The following is a 23826-nucleotide window of genomic DNA, read 5'->3' as shown; positions in this document are numbered from 1 at the left end:
AGATTAAATTCATGAGATCCCTAACAAAGGACAGGGTTTGAGGAAGTAGCTAGATTTTATAAAAAGGGTATGTGCATTGTAATTAGCCTCTAGGATTATCCTTGAATAGAAGCAGAATTTGACCACAGAGAGGGAGAAACATTACTGCTTTACGTCACAGCGTTACAATTAGCTAATGAGCCCAAAGGGACCATATTCTCCTCAGCCCATGTTCTCATGGCTTCCCCCTTTCTCAATACAATCAGATTCTTAATACTGCTATCCTTTAGTCCTTGCCTCAATATAGTCACTAAATGGCCTCCAATTTTTGTAGCAGTTTGATACAACTGAATGGCTTGCTAGGCCATATCATAGGACAGTTAAAAGTCTGGTGTTGCCTATAGGCCAGATCGGGTAAACAGGGCAGATTTCCTTCCCTGGACATTAGTGAACCAGATGCGTTTTTACGACAATCCGGTAGTTTCATGGTTACCATTACTGATACTAGTTTTTTATTCCAGATTTACTTAACTAACAGAATTTAAATTCTCCAGCTAATAGGGTGGATTTGGATCATGACTCCAGATCATTAGTCCAGGCCTCTGGATTATATTCCAGTTACATAACCACTATGCTACCAGTAACATAACCACTATTCTACCCTACCCAATTCTCATTGACTATACTCCTTATGCTGCTCCTATACCCAAAACTACCCTCGAGACTTAAGATTCTCCCCTTCTTTCCCAGCACATTGCTTCCTGGTCCTAAATCCTTTCTCTATTTTCACTATCATGCAATCCCCTTCTCAGTGCTGCCATACACTGAAACCGCTGTCCCAGGGCCCTCATACCATAGGACCCTTCTCTCATACTCTGAGACCCTGATATTCCCGATTTCTCCCGAAGTCCAGCACGCATCCAACTCTTATGAAAATACACTAAGTACCCTTTCCTAACTCGGCCCCCCTCATAGTTCAGCTATACCATGAGATCCCCACCCAATGCTCACATACTCCATGTCCCCTTCGCATTACACTGAAGCCTCAGTATCAAAATTGCTGCCACATCCCGATTTTCCACATTGCACAACCTCATTCACAATACTCTCACATCTTGAAACCAACTGCACTACTCCTAAATCCCTGAACCCAACACCAAATACCATCTTCCCATGACTGCCATGCCCTGCAGCACATCCCTACTTTCTATTCTCAGACCCAAGAAAGCCCCTCTCATTATTTTTGTGTCGCACGACCGTCCCTGATTTTCTCATAAGAACATAGGAATATACAGGACTAGAACAGACTATGGTGGTCCATAGGAACATAAGAAATAGGGTCAGGAGTGGACCATATGGCCCATCGAGCCTGCTCCACCATTAAATATGATCTTGGCTGATCTTCTGCCTCACTCCATTTTATTGCCCGCTCCCCATACCCCTTGATTCCCTGAAAGACCTAAACACTGTCCATATTAGCCTTAAATATATTCAATGATAGAGCATCCACAACCCTCTGGTGTAGAGAATTCCAAAGATTCACAACCCTTTGATTGATGAAGTTTCTCCTCATCTCAGTCAGATGCCTCATACTGAGACTGTGCCAGAAGAGAAAACCTCAGTGTCTACCTTGTCAAGCCCCTTCAGAATCTTGTATGTTTCAATGAAATCACCTCTCAGTGCATCCACTATTTCTGCAGCTACTTCTTTTAGAAACCCTGGATGTAGACCACCTGGTTGGTCAGATTGTCTAGGAAATATATACTGCAAAACCTCCCATATGTCATCAGATTTTCGTCACGGTATCTATCCAATTTTTTCAACCTAACATCCTCCACTGCCTTCTTTGGAAATTCATTCAGCACTGTCCAGGTTAAGCAGTTAAATCTGAACCAGCTCTCTTCCTAAGTTTCAGGCTATACCCTCTGATTGTAGAATGTGTGATTGTGTAAAAGATACTAGTTATCTTGCTTCAGCCTTTTCTATTCCAGTGTAAGCATTCCCAGCTTCTGCCCTCTCTCTTCATAAATCAGGTGTCTAATCCTAGCTTTTGGCTGCAGTCTCTCCAAAGTGTGATTTTTTTCCATATGCCAGAAAAACATTCCCCACCTCTTGCACACCTATAAACTGCCCTACCAAAACCTCACACACAATAACCAAGATTTACCACCCACCGTGTTATACATGGTTTAATATTAAAAAAACTCATACCGTTGCTCTCAATATTGTCTCTTTAATAATTATCCTAGCACTCTCTACTTGCACTGCATCCCACTGATCTTTTTTTTGCACTCGTTACTTAATTCTCTTCAACACTTTAATTCTGTAAACCTTTCATGTATCTTTAACATGCATTAAATACCAACCTTTTTCCTACTCATCACTGCCAAACTCTCTACAACACACTCTTTCATCCTTAGTGTACATAGGAACATAGCAAATAGGAAAAAGGAGCAGCAGTAGGCCTTCTGGCCAGTTGAGCCTGCTCCGCCATTCAAACAGATCTACGTCATTTTTCCCCACTATCCCCATATCCCTTGATGTTGTTAGTATCCAGAAATCTATCAATTTATGTCTTGAACATGCTCAATGATTGAGCTTTCAGCCCTCTGGGGTAGAGAATTCCAAAGATTCACCACCCTCTGAGTAAAGAAATTCCTCCTCATCTCAGTCTTAAATGTCCTGCCCCTTATTCTGAGACTGCGTCCTCTAGTTCTAGACTCACCAGCCAGAGGACACATCCTAGCCACATCTACCCTGTCACATCCTGTAAGAAATTTTAAAATTTCTGTGAGATCACCTCTCATTCTTCGAAACTCTAGAGAATACAGGCCCAGTCTCTGAAATCTCTCCTCATAAGACAATCCCATCATCCCAGGGATTAGTCTGGTGAACCTTGACTGCACTCCCTCTATGGCAAGTATATCCTTTCTTAGATAAGGAGACCAAAACTGTACACAATACTCCAGGTGCGGTCTCACCAAGGCTCTATACAATTGCAGCAAGGCATCTTTACTCCTGTACTCAAATCCTTTTGCAATGAAGGCCAACATACCATTTGCCTTCCTAATTGCTTGCTGTACATGCATACTAGCTTTAGTGACTCATGAACAAGGACATCCAGGTCTCTTTGGACAACAACACTTCCCAACCTCTCACCATTTAAGAAATATTCTGTCTTTCTGTTTTTTCTACCAAAGTGGATCACCTCAAACTTATTCACATTATATTCCATCTGCCATGTTCTTGCCCATTCAATTAGCCTGTCCAAGTCCCCTTGAAGCCTCCTTGCATCCTCCTCACAACTTACATTCCCACCTAGTTTTGTGTCATCAGCAAATTTGGAAGTATGACATTTGAGTATTGCTGAAAACAGAGACATTTGTCACAGCTTTTCGTCTTGCACTCATCAAGATAATTTGCAAGAATACCAATGTAAGGGAAAGCAACAAATTTATACTATATAAGACAGTGCTGATTGGTTGGCAAGTGGACTCTGATTGGTAGAGGCATTGCCATGGAAAATGCACCAGTTTATGGTGACTGACAATTAACTGCCAGGCTTTGTATGAAATTTAAACCAGGCAGCTTGACTCTGATTGGTCAAGGCATTGCCCTGAGGAATGAACCAGTGAATGGCTGTCACTTATTTTGTTTAGCTGAAACAGGCACAATTTGTGTACATGTTCTTTCTGTCTGCAAAGAACAGGGCCCTGTGTATTAACATATGTAGCTTCCAGTATGCGCAAATGAGCTATACTGCGAGCCCGACAGACAACCTTAAATTGGTTGTCAGTGTAATTCTTAGGACATTGAGGATTATTTAGCAAATGTCCAATCGCGGAATCACATTCAATGTTGGACACTGTTGTTTGAGTTTTGCATGCATGGGTATGCCCTATCTTATCTATGACCAGTTTTGCATAACATGAATTGGCCAAATGGTTGGGCGAATTGTTACAACCAGTTTTGAGCAAGCTCTCCACATTCATGGTGAAGGATTCCTTCACATTTGTGAAGACCTTACAGGACTTGCATATCGATAGCAATGCTGTGTCCATGTGCTCATCTGACATTGCTAGCCTATTCACCAATGTACCACTTAATGAAGCCATAGATATTTGCGCTGCAGGACTACATCATGGCGATCTAGACCTGCCACCATTGCGTGAATCAGTATTCATTGAACTTATGAACTTGGCAACTCGCGCAGTTGAGTTCAGTTTTAACAACACTATGTATGCCCAAATTGATGGTGTTGCCATGGGCTCCTCTCTAGGCCTAGCTCTCGCAAACATCTTTGTTGGGTTCCATGAGAAACGTGTATTTGAGGGAATGACACCTAATCTCCTAGCTTTTGCATATTTCCAATATGTAGATGATACATTTGCTATATTTGAATCTGCAGCTGCATGCAATAATTTCCTTACATGTCTTAATGGGTTCCATCCTACGCTCAAATTCACCTTTGAAATGAAGCAGTCAAGTGAGCTCCTTTCTCTTGACTTACTAGTTGAGAAATCTGTTAAGGGGTTTTCTACCATAGTCTACCACAAGCCTACCTTCACTGGTCAATACACGCATTGGGATTCTTACAGTTCCACGCACTATAAGATTGGCTTCATCGGCAACCTCGTAAATAGGGCCCAAGCCATGTGCTCACCATGCAAGCTTGATGCTGAAATAGGGCGAATCAAAGGCTTGCTGCGTGACAATGACTGCCTTGATCAGATAATTTCTCGCTACATATCGCGCAAACTTATGAAAGGGCCTAAGGCTGTCATTTTCGGCCCTGAAAAGTGCCAGTCGATCTCAGATTATCCTGGAAGGGTAATGTATCCCAAAAATTTGAACAAAAGGTGAAGCTAGCTGTTTCACGCTACTATTATGCAGTAGCAACACGTGTGGTTTTCGGCACCAACAGGATGCTGTCACCAAGCCAAAAAGACGTTCTGCCTATCACACAAATGAGTAATGATATATATGAATTCCAAAGCTGGTGTGATGCTAGGTATATAGGCCGTACATCCCAAGGAATGGCAGATCTATTCAAACAACATGTCCCTTCTGCTGTTTGCAACGGGCATGGTACAGACAGTACCCAACCAGCTCGTGCTTGCAAAACTCAAAACACAGTGTCAAACATTAGATTTCACGACTGGACAACATTTGCTAAATAATCCTTAGTGTGCTAAGAATTACGCTGACAACCAATTTAAGATAGTCAGTTGGGCTCGCAGTGTGGCGCATTTGCCCATACTGGAAGCTACATATATTAATACACAGGGCCCTGTTCTTTGCAGACAGAAAGAACATGTACACACATTGCGCTTGTTTCAGCTAAACAAAATAAGTGACAGCCATTCGCTGGTTCACTCCTCTAGGCAATGCCTTGACCAATCAGAGTCAAGCTGCCTGGTTTAAATTTCAAACAAAGCTTGGCAGTTAACTGACAGTCACCATAAACTGGTGCATTCTCCATGGCAACACCTCTACCAATCAGAGTCCACTTGCCAACCTATCAGCACTCTCTTCTCATATCGTATAAATTTGTTGCTTTCCCTTACATTGGTATTCTTGCAAATTGTCCTGATGAGTGCAAGATGAAAAGCTCTGACAAAATGTCTCTATTTTCAGCGATACTCAAGTTCTGTAGAACCAAATGACTATACTACATTTAGTTTCCACATCCAAATCATTTATATAGCCTGTGAACAGCTGTGACCCAAGCACTGATCCTTGCGGTACCCCACTAGTAACAGCTTGCCATCCTGAGAATGACCCGTTTATTCCTACTCTCTGCTCTCTGACTGTTAACCAATTCTCAATCCATAGCAGTATATTACCCTCAACCCATGTACTCTAATTTTGTTCACTAACCTCCTGTGTGGGACCTCATCAAAAGCCTTCTGAAAAACCAAATACACCACATACACTAATTCTCCTTTATGCTACAAGTAACACCCTCAGAAAACTCCAACAGGTTTGTCAAACATGATTTCCCTTTCATAAATCCATGTTGACTCTGCCCAATCATATCATTATTTTCCAAGTGTACAGTTATCACATCCTTTATAATAGATTCTAACATTTTACCAACTACTGACATCAAACTAACAGGTCTGTAGTTCTCAGTTTTCTCTCTTGCTCCCTTCTTAAATAATGGGGTTACACTTGCTACTTTCCAGTCTGCAGGAATCCTTCCAGAATCTATATAATTTTGAAAGATAACCACCAATGCATCCATTATCTCTATAGCCACCTCTTTCAATACTCTGGGATGTAGCTCATCTGGTCCAGGGGATTTATCAACTTTCAATCCAGCTAATTTTTCAAACACTACTTCTTTATTGATAGTAATTTCTCTCAGTTCCTCATTTTTACAGGTCCCTTGGTTCCCTAATATTTCTGGAACATATTCTGTATCTTCCTCCATGAAGACAGACACAAAGTAATTGCTTAGTCTATCTACCATTTCCCCATTCTCCACCACAAATTCTCCTGTCTCCACTTGTAATCTTTTCCTTTTCACATACCTAAAGAAGCTTTTACAGTCCGCCTTTATGTTTCTGGCTAGCTTGGATTCATATTCTCTTTTCCCTTTCTTTATCAGTTTCTTGGTCCTCCTTTGCTGGATTCTAAATTGCTCCCAGTCCTTGGGCTAACCATTTTTTCTGCCGACCTTGTAAGCCACTTCCTTTGATCTAATGCAATCTTTAACTTCTATTGTTAGCCACAGTTGATTCATCTTTCCTATTGGGTTTTTGTGTCTTAGAGGAATGTACATTTGTTGTAAACCATGTAATACTTCTTTAAATACTAGACATTGCCTGTCTACCATCAAATCTTTTAATGTATTTTCCCAATCCACCATAGCCAACTTGCCCCTCATACCTTCATAGTTTCCTTTGTTAAGATTTAAGACCCTAGTTTCAGAATGAACTACATCTCTTTCAAACTTCATGTAAAATTCCGTCATATTGTGGTCACTATTTCCTAATGGCTCCTTTACAACAAGGTTACTAATTAGCCCTTTCTCATTACATAATACTAAATCTAAAACAGCCCAATCCCTAGTTGGTTCCTCAACATTCTGCTCCAGAAACCCATTTCGTACACACTCCAGCAATTCATCGTCCACAGTATTAGTTTTAATTAGGTTTACCCAGTGCATATGTAAATTGAAATCGCCCATTATTACTGCATTGCCCATGCTATTCCATGTGTATTCCATGTTGTACAGCCTTTGCGCTCACTTAGAAGCTCTCTGATGTTTTTTCTTGTTCCTTCTACCCATTGTCAAATGCCAAATTCTACTTTATTTTAAAAAAAGCACCTGGTTATGCTACTTTCTCATTTCCCTGGTTATTCTTATTTTAGAATTTTAAAAAATCTGCTGTTTCTTTATTGTCTTTGTTGCTCCCAGTGTGTTTTTATTATAGAAAGCTGTGTTACGCAGTTGTTTTGCACTCCTGCTTTTTTAAAATGAAAATTCTATAGCATTTTCTGTTTCCTCCCCTTTTTTAAACAGAAAGACCAGTTTCTTTCTATGTTTTAGACTAGATTAATAGCTAGATTCTATAACTATGCTTCCGATCTTAAACTACCTGTAAGCAATGCCAAGTAGATCTTGTCCTGTTAAATTACCTCTCCTCACTTTAGTTATTGAGCCAATGGGTATAATTCTTCACAACCAGAGATTCTATTGCAGACGCTCAATATTAATCACTCATTTTGTATTTAAATTATTTCACTTTGATGCTGCTGTTGTCTTTTGATTGTAAAATTCATTGCTGCTCTTGCGCGTGTTATCATCTTGGAGATGAGATGAATAGTACGTTCCATTATTAGTGTTTGAGCATGATTTTACTGCTACATCCATTACTGACTGCTTGAAGATAACACGCTGTTCTACTTGTTCCATCTGTGCCAGAGGTTCCACTGCTGCTCCCATATATGTCACTGTCAGTTTCAAAAGTGTACCTATATGTTGCTGCTCTCTTCTTGTAGTTTTCATTGAAGCTATGTTACTCCGTTTTTGGAGATTACATTGTTTGTTCTATCTTTTTGTATTTCCAGCTTAAGATTACATTAGTGTTGCACTCTCCTGGATTCTCCACTTCAGCAGTATTGTGTATCATTATGTAGTCTCCCTACTATATAATTATCTCTCTTCAATAGCTCTATTGTATAGCTTTCTAATTCTCTCTGCCCAACTGAGCAATCTGACTCCAGGAGCCCAAGTATATCGCACTTTTGCCTCTCTAATGTTAGGGTAACAAGTGTAGAAGCAGTGACTTTGTTATTCATTAAGCATATTCTTATTTTTATATTAAGTAAGAAATACCTTTTTTTCATTTACAGATCTGAGTCGATTCTGGTCCCTACTGGATGCTGATGTTTGTGCAAGTCTCTTCTCATTTTTACAAATTGTTCTTCTGCTTGAGATGCTGTTTTCACCTACAATAACACACAGACTTGTATTAGGGAAAAATGAAACAAACTCAAAATGAATCACAGCTTCTTGTTACCAGTTATAAGTCAGATGAACTCAGATTCAAATTTGCCAGAAGTATAAATGTTCTTTTAGTTTTCCTGGTTGCATTATTTATCTCATCTACAATATGTGGTGCATAATGAATAATGTCCTCTCAAAGGCAGAGCTCCCAAGCAGGTTGGCACTAATCAAACAGAGGTGGCTTCAGTGGATTGGACACATCCTCAGGATGGCAGACGGTCACATACCCAAAGACCGTCTGTATGGTGAGGTAGCCGGAGCCAGACAACCAGTGGGGCGTCCAAAGCCCCACTTTAAGCATGCTTGCAAGTGTGACACAAAGGCCCTAAATGTTGACTTGCACTTGAGAGTCACGAGCTGACAAAAGAGAGGAATGGTGACAAATTCTGTGGACTGGTGTGCACTACCACGATGACCAGTTGCTACAGCAGCTTGGCAACAGGCGCCAACATCAAAAACAACACTCACAGCGTCACGTGGCAGCTTCACGTGCAGCACGTGTAGTAGAACCTGCCTCTCAAGGATTAGCCTTCACAGCCATGAGAAAGGTGCATCAAAAGACACCCCACCTAAATGGATTGTTTTGCTGCGTGTCCATCATCTTTCGTAGATGGAAGGATGCCAACCAAGGAATAAAGGGAACATAAACATTTCATGAACTGAACCAATGTGGAGGGAATAAGAGATAAACCATAGAATTACATAAACTCTACAGCACAGAAACAGGCTATTTGGCCCGACAAACACCCTATCATTACCTCTTTCCACCCTGCCCGATTCCTTTCACCCTCATGCATGCATCAAATGTGCCAAATCGGTTTCAGGAAGTAACTTGGTAAATTCACTTAGTATCAACCAACCTTGGTTCATTGAGGAATGTAGAAGAGCATGCCATGAGAAGCACCAGGCATACCTGAGAACGAGGTGCCAACCTGGTAAAGCGACAACACAGGAAGCAGAATGCTAGAAAGAGTATTAGGGGAGGCGGTGGCGTACTGGTATTGTCACTGGATTCTTCTTTGGCCTTCTTATCTCGAGAGACAATGGGTAAGCGCCTGGAGGTGGTCAGTGGTGTGCGGAGCAGCGCCTGGAGTGGTTATAAAGGTCAATTCTAGAGTGACAGGCTCTTCCACAGGTGCTGCAGAAAAATCTGTTTGTCGGGGCTGTTACACAGTTGGCTCTCCCCTTGCGCTTCTGTCTTTTTTTCTGCCAACTACTAAGTCTCTTCGACTCGCCACACTTTAGCCCCGCCTTTATGGCTGCCCGCCAGTTCTGGCGATCACTGGCAACTGACTCCCACGACTTGTGATCAATGTCACAGGACTTCATGTCGCGTTTGCAGACGTCTTTAAAGTGGAGACATGGAAGGCCGATGGGTCTGATACCAGTGGCTGTACAATGTGTCTTTGGGGATCCTGCCATCTTCCATGCGGCTCACATGGCCAAGCCATCTCAAGCGCCACTGACTCAGTAGTGTGTATAAGCTGGGGATGTTGGCCGCCTCGAGGATTTCTGTGTTGGAGATACGGTCCTGCCACCTGATGCCAAGTATTCTCCGGAGGCAGCGAAGATGGAATGAATTGACACGTCGCTCTTGGCTGACATAAGTTGTCCAGGCCTCGCTGCCATACAGCAAGGTACTGAGGACACAGGCTTGATACACTTGGACTTTTGTGTTCCGTGTCAGTGCGCCATTTTCCCACACTCTCTTGGCCAGTCTGGACATAGCAGTGAAAGCCTTTCCCATGTGCTTGTTGATTTCTGCATCTAGAGACAGGTTACTGGTGATAGTTGAGCCTAGGTAGGTGAACTCTTGAACCACTTCCAGAGTGTGGTCGCCAATATTGATGGATGGAGCATTTCTGACGTCCTGTCCCAAGATGTTTGTTTTCTTGAGGCTGATGGTTAGGCCAAATTCGTTGCAGGCAGCCGCAAACCTGTCGATGAGACTCTGCAGACACTCTTCAGTGTGAGATGTTAAAGCAGCATCGTCAGCAAAGAGGAGTTCTCTGATGAGGACTTTCCGTACTTTGGACTTCGCTCTTAGACGGGCAAGGTTGAACAACCTGCCCCCTGATCTTGTGTGGAGGAAAATTCCTTCTTCAGAAGACTTGAACGCATGTGAGAGCAGCAGGGAGAAGAAAATCCCAAACAGTGTGGGTGCGAGAACACAGCCCTGTTTCACGCCACTCAGGATAGGAAAGGGGTCTGATGAGGTGCCGCTATGCTGAATTGTACCTTTCATATTGTCATGGAATTAGGTGATGATACTTAGTAGCTTTGGTGGGCATCCAATCTTTTCTAGTAGTCTGAAGAGACCACGTCTGCTGACGAGGTCAAAGGCTTTGGTGAGATCAATGAAAGCAATGTAGAGGGGCATCTGTTGTTCGCGGCATTTCTCCTGTATCTGACGAAGGGAGAACAGCATGTCAATGGTTGATCTCTTTGCACGAAAGTCACACTGTGCCTCAGGGTAGACGCGCTCGGCCAGCTTCTAGAGCCTGTTTAAAGCGACTCGAGCAAAGACTTTCCCCACTATGCTGAGTAGGGAGATTCCACGGTAGTTGTTGCAGTCACCGCGGTCACCTTTGTTTTTATAGAGGGTGATGATATCGGCATCGCGCATGTCCGGAGGTACTGCTCCCTCGTCCCAGCACAGGCAAAGCAGTTCATGTAGTGCTGAGAGTATAGCAGGCTTGGCACTCTTGATTATTTCAGGGGTAATGCTATCCTTCCCAGGGGCTTTTGCGCTGGCTAGAGACTCAATGGCATCACTGAGTTCCAATTTTGTTGGCTGCACGTCCAGCTCATCCATGACTGGTAGAGGCTGGGCTGCATTGAGGGCAGTCTCAGTGACAACATTCTCCCTGGAGTACAGTTCTAGGTAGTGCTCAACCCAGCGGTCCATTTGCTTGTGTTGGTCAGTGATTATCTCCCCTGATTTAGATTTGAGGGGGGCGATCTTCTTGATGGTTGGCCCAAAAGCTCTCTTAATGCCATCATACTTTCCTTTGATGTTTCCGGTGTCTGAAGCCAGCTGAATATGACTGCATAGGTGTTGCCAGTAGTCATTTGCGCAGCGCCTGGCTGCTCTTTGTGCAGTGCTTCTGGCTGCTTTAAGTGCTGCGGATGTTAACTCGCTGGGGGCTTTCTTGTAGTTCAACAGTGCAATGCGCTTAGTGGCTATGACAGGTCCCAGCTCTTCAATATGAGATTGAAACCAGTCTGCATTCCTCTTCGCACGTTTGCCGTAGGTGGTCAAAGCTGACTCATAGATGGCGTCTCTGATGTGACTAGTAACTCAGAAACCCAGGTATTGCTCTGGGGACATGGGTTCGAATCCCACCACAGAAGGTGGAATTTGAATTCAATTAATAAATCTGGAATTTAAAGCTAGTCTAATGATGGCCATGAAACCATTGTCGATTGTTGTAAAAACCCATCTGGTTCACTAATGTCCTTTAGGGAAGGAAATCTGCTGTCCTTACCTGGTCTGGCCTACATGTGACTCCAGATCCACAGCAATGTGGTTGACTCTTACGTGCCCTCGAAATGGCCTAGCAAGCCACTCAGTTCAAGGGCAATTAGGGATGGGCAATAAATGCTGGCCTGGCCTGTGACGCCCATGAACGAATAAAAAAAAAAGTTGTGATTCCACCATAATGGATCATGTAAAAGGTCAGAGTTCTGCCACATCTAGGCACAAATGGTCGCTGACAATTATGTAATTTACAGGAGGAGGCGGCTCCTTGAACATCCATATCCTCAATGATGGCAGAGCCCAACACGTGAATGGAAAAGACAAGGCTGAAGCATTCGCAACCATGGCCAGCCAAAATTGCTGAATGGATGATCCTTCTTGTCACAGATGATAATTGTCAGCAATTTAATTCACTCCATGCGACAGCAAGATGGTTCAGTGCACAGGACACAGCTACAGTTACCATGTCATTAGCTAAGCTGCTTCAGCATACAGCATGGCTACCCGACCCGATGACGTGTTGGGTTCGGGTCGGGTCGCACTTCCGGGTCCGGCGCTCGGGCCAGGTCGGCCACTTCCTGAGATAGCGAGTTCCACGTTCTAACCACTCTAAGTGAAGAAATGTATCCACAGTTCCCAATTGGATTTATTCATAACAATCTTGCATTTATGACTCTGACTTTGGAATTCTATCACAAATAGCTGTCCAAATCTACCCTGTCTATCACCACCTCTGGTAAGTGGCTCCAATTCTAATGTACTTTTTGGACTTGAAAGTTTTTAAGCTTGTGCAGATAAGCAACAAAGTGAAAACGGAAGGTAGATTAACTGATGTTCGGGTCAGGTTGGGTTGGGCACAGGACAAATGAAAGGACTCGGGCCGGGTCGGGCTCAGGGTCGGATGTGGTTCTGTTGGGCTTGGGTCGGGTTTCATTTGCAGACCCAAGCGGGCCTTTACTTCTGTATAGGTACAACACTGGTAGCTAGCCGACAATGTAGAAAATTGTCTAGATATGGCCTGTCCACAAAAAGCAGGACAAATCCAACCAATTGCTATCCCATTAACCTATTCCCAATCATCAGCAAAGTGATGGAAGACGTCGTCGACAGTGCTCTCAGCAGCAATTACTCACCAATAACATGCTCAACAATGCTCAGTTTGAGTTCCACCAGGAACACTCAGCTCCAGATCTCATTACAACCTTTGTCTAAACATGGACAGAACATCTGAATTCCAGAAGATAACAGTGGCTAACGTTGACAGCAAGACAGCATTTGACTGAGTATAACACTGAAAAGCCCGAGTAAAACTGAAGTCAGTGGGAATCGGGGGAAAACTTTGCAGTGGCTGGATTCGTACCTGGTACAAAGGAAAATGGCTGTCGTCATAGGAGGCCCATCATCTCAGCACCAGGACATCACTGCCTAACCACTGCCTAATCAATAACCTTCCTTTCATCATAAATTACATAGATTAGATAGAATATACAGCATAGAAATAGGCCATTCGGTCAAATATTGCATAGAATATACAGCATAGAAATAGGCCATTCGGCTAAACTCGTCTGAGCTGGTGCTTATACTCAAAACAGGTTTCCTCCTATTCCATCTACCTCATTTCAGCTATTCAGCATATCTTTCTATTTCCTTTTCTCTCGTGCACTTGTCTAGTTTCCTTTTGAAAGCATCTAAGTTTTTTGCCTCAACCACTTCCTGAGATAGCGAGTTCCACGTTCTAACCACTCTAAGTGAAGAAATGTATCCACAGTTCCCAATTGGATTTTTTTTTTTCAGAGATACAGCACTGAAACAGGTCCTTCGCCCCACCGTGTCTGTGCCAACCATCAACCACCCATTTATACTAATCCTACATTAATCCCAGTACCCTCTCACACCCCCACCATTCCCCTACCTACACTAGAGGCAATTTATAATGGCCAATTTACCTATCAACCTGCAAGTCTTTGGCTGTGGGAGGAAACCGGAGCACCCGGCGAAAACACACGTGGTCACAGGGAGAACTTGCAAACTCCGCACAGGCAGTACCCAGAATCGAACCCGGGTCGCTGGAGCTGTGAGGCCGCGGTGCTAACCACTGCGCCACCCAATTTATTCATAACAATTTTGTATTTATGACTCTGACTTTGGAATTCTATCACAAATAGCTGTCCAAATCTACCCTGTCCAACCCAGTCATAATTTTAAAGACCTCTATAAGGTCTTGTCTAAGTCTTTTCTAAAGAAAAAAGCCCCAATCGGTCCAATCTTTCAAGATCTATAATCTCTCAGTTCTGGTACCATGGCTGTAAATCTGATTTGTACTTTCTATAGTATGGAGACGAAAGCTGTGTACTGTATTCTAAGTGTGGCCTGACCCGAATCCCATAAAGTTTAAATATAACTTCACAACTTTTGAATTCTATATTCCGAGAAATAAATATCACTCTCAATCCTAATCTCAGGCCTTACTACATTGTGATCACTACTATTGAAATGCTGTCTTACTCTTACTTCTCCAATTTATTCTGGTTCATTCTCCATTACAAGATCCAACAATGATTCTTGTCGTGCTGGACTTATGTACTGAGTGAGAAAGGAGTCCCATGCACATTGTAAAAATTCAAAACCCTTTTCTCCTTTTGTTACTTCTTCCTGCCAGTTTATTTGGGGGTAGTTGAAACCACCCATGATTATTATTCTGTGCCTGCTACACACCTCATAGATTTACCTTCATATTGAGGCTTCTTCGGCAGCACTTCCCAAAATCACAATTTCCACCTCCCAGATTGGAAGAGGGCAGGAGGCGCATGAGAATTCCATCACCTTGAAGCTCCCTTCCAAGTCAAACACCATCCTAACTTGTACAAGTATTGCCATTCCTTCATTAGCACTGGAACTCCCTACCTAACAATATTGTGGGAGTACCTTCACCACACAGATTGCAATGCTTCAAGAAGGTCCACTGTTTCCCAAGGACAACTAGGGATGGGCAATAAAACTTCAACTAAGGTTGATCTTGCATAGTCACATACAACAGCAGTGCTGTTATATGTATAATACACACACACATTTATGTGTATTTTTTCAATTTCCACCAAAGGCAACCCAGAAATGATAGCATAAATGCACAATGGATTTTGCTCTTGATCTTTTAGAACATTAACAGGACATCATTTCAAAAATATAGCACTAAACGATCTAGATGACTGAGCCAGGTTTCCAGTACCTCCCAGTCCTGCAATCACTACCAGCATCAAGAATAGGAGCAATATCACAGAAATCCAGTCACTTCCAAAGTTTCCCCAAATCACACACCATCCTTAAAATTACCCTCACTGTGTTTTATCCTTACAGGTTACTAAGGGAGTCAGTTAATGCTGTATCTTATTAGTTATTATCTTGGTTTAGAAAGTGAACCAGCCAGGTGAAGGTTATAGGAACTGTGAAGGCCAGAAGACCACTAACACAGTAGCATTCCTTTCCACTCTATACCAATCATCAAGGTGGTAAATATAGTTGCTGGTTGGGAGGCCTTTAAAATTACTGAATTTCAATATTGCTGCAAGAGATTGGCAACTTCATCACCATCTGCGCATCTGATATATATATACACCTCATGAATTATCTGCTACGTTGATTCTCAGATAGCTAATATGTCAGGATTGCAACACCAGCAAGAAATCTCGGTGTCCTAAATGTTAACAAAATGTAAATTTGTAATCCATGAAGATAAGCAAATTTCTACTGACCATCATTCACAGCAATTCACCTCTGAGACTAGATCCCATAATGTATAGAACAAAAGGTTTGGTACATTTGCCTTCCTTTAATAAACAACCTGCGAGGCTGATATCTGTAAATCTGGCACAGTTTGCCTGGAGTATGCATACTCTGTCATTTAACTGTAATAGTCATTGTGACTCCTTAAGGAGATTTCTCCTAATGAACTTGGGTCTGATGTTTCTGCATTGCTGGATTGCACATGTTGGCTGGGATTTTATGCTTGCAAAGGGGGGGGGGGGGGGGTGGCAGCGTCTGGAAAAACCGACGCAGAGATAAATGAACATAAGAAATAGGAGCAGCAGTAGGCCACTCAGCTCCTCGAACCTGCTCCGCCATTTAACAAGATCATGGCTGATCTGATTGTAACCTCAACTCCACATTCCTGCCTATCCCCGATAACCTTTCACCACCTTGCTTATCAAGAATCTATCTACTTCTGCCTTAAAAATATTCAAAGACTCTGCTTCCACTGCCTTTTGAGGAAGAGATTTCCAAAGACTCAACACCCTCTGAGAAATAATTTCTCCTCATCTCTGTCTTAAATGGGCAACCCCTTATTTTTAAAACAGTGACCTCAGTTCTAGATTCTCCCACAAGAGGAAACATCCTTTCCACACCCACCCTGTCAAGACCTCACAGGATTTTATGTGTTTCAATCAGGTTGCCTCTTACTCTTCTAAACTCCAATGGATACAAGCCTAGCCTGTCCAATCATTCCTCATAAGACAACCCGCCCATTCCAGGTATTAGTCTAGTAAACCTTTACTGAACTGCTTCCAACGCATTTACATCCTTCCTTAAATAAAGAGACCAATACTGTATACAGTAATCCAGATGTGGTCTCACAATGCCCTGTATAGTTGAAGAATTACCTCCCTACTTTTGTATTCAATTCCCCTCGCAATAAACAATATCATTCTATTAGCTTTCCTAAATACTTGCTGTACCTGCATACTAACCTTTTGTGATTCATATACTAGGACCCCCAGATCCCTCTGCACCTCAGAGCTCTACAAACTCTCACCATTTAGATAATATGCTTCTTTTTTATTCTTCCTGCCAAAAAATAATCCCCGCGTTGTGCTTCTCCCGAAGACCTACTGAATCTAGCGCCAATCAGGCACTTAAGTGGACAGCAGCGGGCCTTCCACAGGATCAAGGACCCTGTTGCTGGAAGCGCCACCCTTGAAGAGCTGCCGGCAAATCAGAGGCTGGCAGCTCTTCCAATGAGCAGTGCCACTGCGGAGGCGGTGGCCGCTGCCGGAGGAGCACCTGCAGGAGGACCAGGAGTGGCGCTAGACCGAGACCACAGAAAGGTCAGAGTGGGAGAGGTCTTGCGGGGTGTGGGTTGTGGGGGAAGGTGTTCTGATAGCAAGGGCAGGGGAGTGGTTCTCAACGCCCCCTGCGTTCCCAATGCCAGGTCCCTTGTTCAGGCACTAAGTACCTTTGAACAAGGGCCCCCCACCCCCCACCAAGCCCCCAACGGAGCTAGAAAGCAGCAAGCACGGTTTATTGTGCCGTGCTTCTTGTGCGGCGACAAGCAGAGCTGCCACCGCACAGCTAATTGCAGCGGTGGCGGAATGAGGCCCTTAATTGGGGATTAATTGTCCAGTTAAGAGCCTCAATTGGCGACGGGGCATGAAGGCTGTTTACAGGCCTTCCCATTCAGGACTAAGTTTTGGCGGAGGCGGAGCAGTCTTGTCCGCCACTGCCCCTCACTTGCCCCCTCTCCCGAACACTTGCGCCGCGCAGTGCTCTGGTCTTCAGCCGTTGCCAGCCGTGGTTTATCAGGTTCTGTCATGCTCCTGCTGGGACTCGACATCTCACTCTCTAACCTGGCAAAACCCCTCCTTCTCTGTTTTTTCTAGTTACAGTGATGGATCAAACCCCTTCCCATTCACTCTCATTGTACACATTCCCAATGGGACCAAAGCCCTTCCCATTCACTCCCACTGTACACAATCCCAATAAACCCAAGCCCCTTCCCATTCACTCCCATTGTGCACAATCCCACTGGATCAAATACCTTTCCATTCACTCCCACTGTACATATTCCCAAGGAACCAAACTCCTTCCCATCCCTAGATCTGTGCCAACTTTGATGCAGGCAGCTGCCGAGGTTGTTGCTGGCTTTGACGGCACGGGCATTGCAACTACATCTGCGGGAAGTGTGCCCTCTGTAGTTACCTCATCACCAAACTCAGCCTTTCATGAATGATTTGGAAACCAACCCTATTCATATTCCTCCAGCTGTTCCCTAGGTTTTGAAATTTTTCTCCTTTTGAACCTCTACATTCTTGTAATTGGAAATCCTTGCCTTGAAAGATTGGTTCCCTGATCATGCTAGTTTTAAAGAAAAAAGTGTTAGTGAACCATTGCTTAATCTTGTTTTGTATGCTAACAAAGCTGACCTTAACCAACATCTGAAATCTATGCCATAGGAAGAAATTAATCTGATCCTTTCATCCACTCGACCTCAAGTCCAAGATAGAATGTCAATACTATCTTGAAGATTTAAACAGAATATTGATTTAGATATATAGAACAATAACTGTCCTTAAGACTCATCACATATTTCTTGTGATATGGCAGTACTAGAAGAACTGCTGCCTTATGAAGACAAAGGTTAACAAAGTAGATGGGATCTGTTCGACATTGCCTTATTTTTTTTTTTATTCATTCATGGGATGTGGGTGACGCTGGCCAGGCCAGCACTTATTGCCCATCCCTAATTGCCCTTGAGAAGGTGGTGGTGAGCTGCCTTCTTGAACCACTGCAGTCCATTTGGGGTAGGGAGGCCCACAGTGCTGTTAGGAAGGGAGTTCCAGGATTTTGACCCAGCGACAGTGAAGGAACGGCAATATAGTTCCAAGTCAGGATGGTGTGTGACTTGGAGGGGAACTTGCAGGTGGTGGAGTTCCCATGTATTTGCTGCCCTTGTCCTTCTAGTTGGTAGAGGTCGCGGGTTTGGAACGTGCTGTCTAAGGAGCCTTGGTGCATTGCTGCAGTGCATCTTGTAGATGGTACACACTGCTGCCACTGTGCGTCGGTGGTGAAGGGAGTGAATGTTTGTAGATGGGGTGCCAATCAAGCGGGCTGCTTTGTCCTGGATGGTGTCGAGCTTCTTGAGTGTTGTTGGAGCTGCACCCATCCAGGCAAGTGGAGAGTATTCCATCACACTCCTGACTTGTGCCTTGTAGATGGTGGACAAGCTTTGGGGAGTCAGGAGGTGAGTTACTCGCCTCAGGATTCCTAGCCTCTGACCTGCTCTTGTAGCCACAGTATTTATTTGGCTACTCCAGTTCAGTTTCTTCAATGGTAGCCCCCAGGATGTTGATAGTGGGGGTTCAGCGATGGTAATGCCATTGAATGTCAAGGGGAGATGGTTAGATTCTCTCTTGTTGGAGATGGTCATTGCCTGGCACTTGAGTGGCGCAAATGTTACTTGCCACTTATCAGCCGAAGCCTGGATATTGTCCAGGTCTTGCTGCATTTCTATATGGACTGCTTCAGTATCTGAGGAGTCACGAATGACCTTATGATTGAAGGAAGGTCATTGATGAAGCAGCTGAAGATGGTTGGGCCTAGGACACTACCCTAAGGAACTCCTGCAGTGATGTCCTGGAGCTCAGATGATTGACCTCCAACAACCACAACCATCTTTCTTTGCGCTAGGTATGACTCCAGCCAGCAGAGGGTTTTCCCCGATTCCCAATGACCTCAGTTTAGCTAGGGCTCCTTGATGCCATACTCGGTCTAATGCTGCCTTGATGTCAAGGGCAGTCACTCTCACCTCACCTCTTGAGTTCAGCTCTTTTGTCCATGTTTGAACCAAGGCTGTAATGAGGTCAGGAGCTGAGTGGCCCTGGCGGAACCCAAACTGAGCGTCACTGAGCAGGTTATTGCTAAGCAAGTGCTGCTTGATGGCACTGTTGATGACACCTTCCATCATTTTACTGATGATAGAGAGTAGGCTGATGGGGCGGTAATTGGCCGGGTTGGATTTGTCCTGCTTTTTGTGTACAGGACATATCTGGGTAATTGTACACATTGCAGGGTAGATGCCAGTGTTGTTGCTGTACTGGAACAGCTTGGCTCGGGGCGCGGCAAGTTCTGGAGCACATGTCTTCAATACTATTGCCAGAATATTGTCAGGGCCCATAGCTTTTGCAGTATCCAGTGCCTTCAGTCATTTCTTGATATCACGTGGAGTGAATTGAATTGGCTGAAGTCTGGCATCCGTGATGCTGGGGACTTCAGGAGGAGGCCGAGATGGATCATCAACTCGGCACTTCTGGCTGAAGATTGTTGCAAATGCTTCAGCCTTATCTTTCGCACTGATGTGCTGGGCTCCCCCATCATTGAGGATGGGGATACTTGTGGAGCCACCTCCTCCAGTTAGTTGTTTAATTGTCCACCACCATTCACGACTGGATGTGGCAGGACTACAGAGCTTAGATCTGATACATTGGTTATGGCGTCGCTTAGCTCTGTCTAACGCATGCTGCTCACGCAGTTTAGCACGCAGATAGTCCTGTGTTGTAGCTTCACCAGGTTGACACCTCATTTTGAGGTATGCCTGGTGCTGCTCCTGGCATGCCCTCCTGCACTCTTCATTGAACCAGAGTTGGTCTCCTGGCTTGATGGTAATGGTAGAGTGGGGGATATGCCGGGCCATGAGATTACAGATTGTGGTTGAGTACAATTCTGCTGCTGCTGATGGCCCACAGAGCCTCATGGATGCCCAGTTTTGCATTGCTAGATCTGTTCGAAATCTATCCCATTTAGCACGGTGATAGTGCCACACAACACGATGGATGGTATCCTCAATGTGAAGGCGGGACTTCGTCTCCACAAGGACTGTGCGGTGGTCACTCCTACCAATACTGTCATGGACAGAAGCATTTGCAGCAGGCAGATTGGTGAGGATGAGGTCAAGTATGTTTTTCCCTCATGTTGGTTCCCCCACCACCTGCCACAGACCCAGTCTAGCAGCTATGTCCTTTAGGACTCGGCCAGCTCGGTCAGTAGTGGTGCTACCGAGCCACTCTTGGTGATGGACATTGAAGTCCCCCACCCAGAGTACTTTTTGTGCCCTTGCCACCCTCAGTGCTTCCTCCAAGTGGTATTCAACATGGTGGAGTACTGAGTCATCAGCTGAGGGAGGGCGGTAGGTGGTAATCAGTAGGAGGTTACCTTGCCCATGTTTGACCTGATGCCATGAGACTTCATGGGATCCGGAGTCGATGTTGAGGACTCCCAGGGCAACTCCCTCTCTACTGTATACCACTGTGCCACCATCTCTGCTGGGTCTGTCCTGCCGGGGGGACAGGACATATCCAGGGATAGTGATTGCAGTGTCTGGGACATTGTCTGTAAGGTATGATTCCGTGAGTATGACTATGTCAGGCTGTTGCTTGACTAGTCTGTGGGACAGTTCTCCCAACTTTGGCAAAAGCCCCCAGATGTTAGTAAGGAGGACTTTGCAGGGTCGACAGGGCTGGGTTTGCTGTTGTCGTTTCCGGTGCCTAGGTCGATGTCAGGTGGTCCGTCCGGTTTCATTCCTTTTTATCAACTTCGTAGCGGTTAGGTACAACTGAGTGGCTTGCTCGGCTATTTCAGAGGGCATGTAAGAGTTAACCACATTGCTGTGGGTCAGGAGTCACATGTAGGCCAGACCAGGTAAGGACAGCAGATTTCCTTCCCTAAAGGACATTAATGAACAAGATGGGTTTTTACAACAATCGACAATGGTTTCATGGCCATCATTAGACTAGCTTATGAAGCCTTCAAGTAAATTAAAACCTCTCACTATTTAGCAATTTTAATTTCAGCTGGAGCAATTATGAAATGTATTGATGCTGTCCAAAATTTGAAACAACCATAATATCAGGAAGTACATAATTCTCTTTCTCAAAACAACTCAGTAAACTTCATCATTGGTATTATTTCCTCACACCTCCATAATATTGTTGGTAATTCTTTCTGGCTTAGGAGATCATTGTCCCTTCATTCTATTCAACACCTCAGTAGTTTTAAAGAGAGTAATACTATTATGTCTGTATGTTAAAAGGCCCATACTTTTACAGAACTAGGGATTATTTGTAAAGATAGGAACATAGGAGCAGGTGTAGGTCATTCAGCCCATCGAGCTTGCCCCGCCATTCAATAACATCATGGCTGATCATCCACTTCAATGTCTTTTCCCCACACTATCCTCATATCTTTATGTCATTGGTATTTAGAGATCTGTTAATTTCTGCTTTAAACATACTCAATGACTGAGCTTACACAGCCCTCTGGGGTAGAGAATTCCAAAGATTCACAACCCTCGGAGTAAAGAAATTTCTCCTCATCTTGGCCCGAAGTGGCTTCCCCCTTATTTTGAAATTGTGTTCCCTGGTTCTAGACTTCCCAACCAGGGGAAACATCTTACCTGCATCTACCCTGTCTATCCCTTTAAGTATTTTGTAGGTTTCAATGAGATCACCTCTCGTCCTTCGAAACGCCAGAGAATACATACAGTCATAGAATTATGCAGCACAGAAACAGGCCCTTTGGCCCATCGTGTCCGCACCTAACTATTCTAATCCCATTTTCCAGCACTTAGCCTGCAGCCTTGTATGCTATGGCATTTCAAGTGCTCATTCAAATACTTCTTAAATGTTGTGAGGGTTCCTGCCTCTACCACCTCTTCAGGCAGTGCATTCCAGATTCCAACCACCCTCTGGGTGAAATTTTTTTTCCTTAAATCCCCTCTAAACCTCCTGCCCCTTAACTTACATCTATGCCCCCTGGTTACTGGCCCCTCCACTAAGGGAAAATGTTTCTTCCTATCTAACCTATCAATGCCCCTCATAATGTTGTATGCCTCAATCATATCTCCCTTTAGCCTTCTCTGCTCTAAGGAAAACAACCCTAGCTTTTTCAGTCTCTCTTCATAGCTGAAATGCTCCAGCCCAGGCAACATCCTGGTGAATCTCTTCTGCACCCTCTCCAGTGCAGTCACATCCTTCCGAGAGTGTGGTGCCCAGAACTGGACACAGTACTCCAGCTGTGGCCTAACTAGCGTTTTATACAGCTCCGTCATAACCTCCCTGCTCTTATATTCTGTGCCTCGGCTAATAAAGGCAAGTATCCCATATGCCTTCCTGACCATCTTATCTACCTGTGCTGCCTTCAGTGATCTATGGACAAGTAAACCAAGATCCCTCCGACCCTCTGTACTTCCTAGGGTCCTACCATCCATTCTATATTCCCTTGCCTTGTTAGTCCTCCCAAAATGCATCAACTCACGCTTCCCAGGATTAAATTCCATTTGCCCAGTTTCCCCAAACACTCTTCATAGTACAGTCCCGCCATCCCAGGAACAAGTCTGCTGAACCTTTGTTGCACTCCCTCTATGGCAAAAACATCTTTCCTAAGGTAAAGGGACCAAAACTGCACACAGTACTCCAGGAGTGATCTAACCAATGTTCTATACAATTGAAGCAAGACTTCGCTACTCCTGCACTCAAATCCTCTTGCAATAAAGGCGAACATATCATTAGCCTTTGTAATTGCTTGCTGCACCTGCACGTTAGCTTTCAGTGACATGTCAACAAGGTCACCCAGGTCCCTTTGTACATCTACGCTTTCTAATCTCTTGCAAAGAACAAAGAACAAAGATAATTACAGCACAGGAACAGGCCCTTCGGCCCTCCAAGCCTGCGCCGATCCAGATCCTCTCTCTAAACATGTCGCCTATTTTCTAAGCTTCTGTATCTCTTTTCTTCCTGCCCATTCATGTATCTGTCTAGATACATCTTAAAAGACTCCATCGTGCCCGCATCTACCACCTCCGCTGGCAATGCGTTCCAGGTGCCCACCACCCTCTGCGTAAAGAACTTTCCACGCATATCCCCCTTAAACTTTTCCCCTTTCACTTTGAACTCGTGTCCTCTAGTAATTGAAACCCCCACTCTGGGAAAAAGCTTCTTGCTATGCACCCTGTCTATACCTCTCATGATTTTGTACACCTCAATCAGGTCCCCCCTCAACCTCCGTCTTTCTAATGAAAATAATC

At 44.2% G+C, this 23826-nt stretch overlaps 1 protein-coding gene across 8 annotated transcripts in view; it reads right to left on the bottom strand.

Moving 5' to 3' along the window:
• The window catches only part of LOC137375825 (histone-lysine N-methyltransferase NSD2-like), a 311894-nt gene that overhangs the window by 101158 nt on the left and 186910 nt on the right, over positions 1–23826 (bottom strand). For all 8 annotated transcript variants that reach the window (XR_010976069.1, XR_010976070.1, XM_068043335.1 and 5 more), the window contains one exon: positions 8327–8439. Coding sequence is in view for 6 of the 8 variants with exons in the window: in XM_068043335.1 (XP_067899436.1) it covers positions 8327–8439 (113 nt within the window). In the remaining 2 variants the exon portion in view is untranslated. The remainder of the gene's footprint in view (positions 1–8326; positions 8440–23826) is intronic.

This window comes from Heterodontus francisci, chromosome 12 (genome assembly GCF_036365525.1).
Source record: "Heterodontus francisci isolate sHetFra1 chromosome 12, sHetFra1.hap1, whole genome shotgun sequence".
Taxonomy (NCBI): Eukaryota; Metazoa; Chordata; class Chondrichthyes; order Heterodontiformes; family Heterodontidae; genus Heterodontus; species Heterodontus francisci.
The sequence above is the reverse complement of the archived record's forward strand: the minus strand, read 5'-3'. Positions and strand labels throughout refer to the sequence as shown.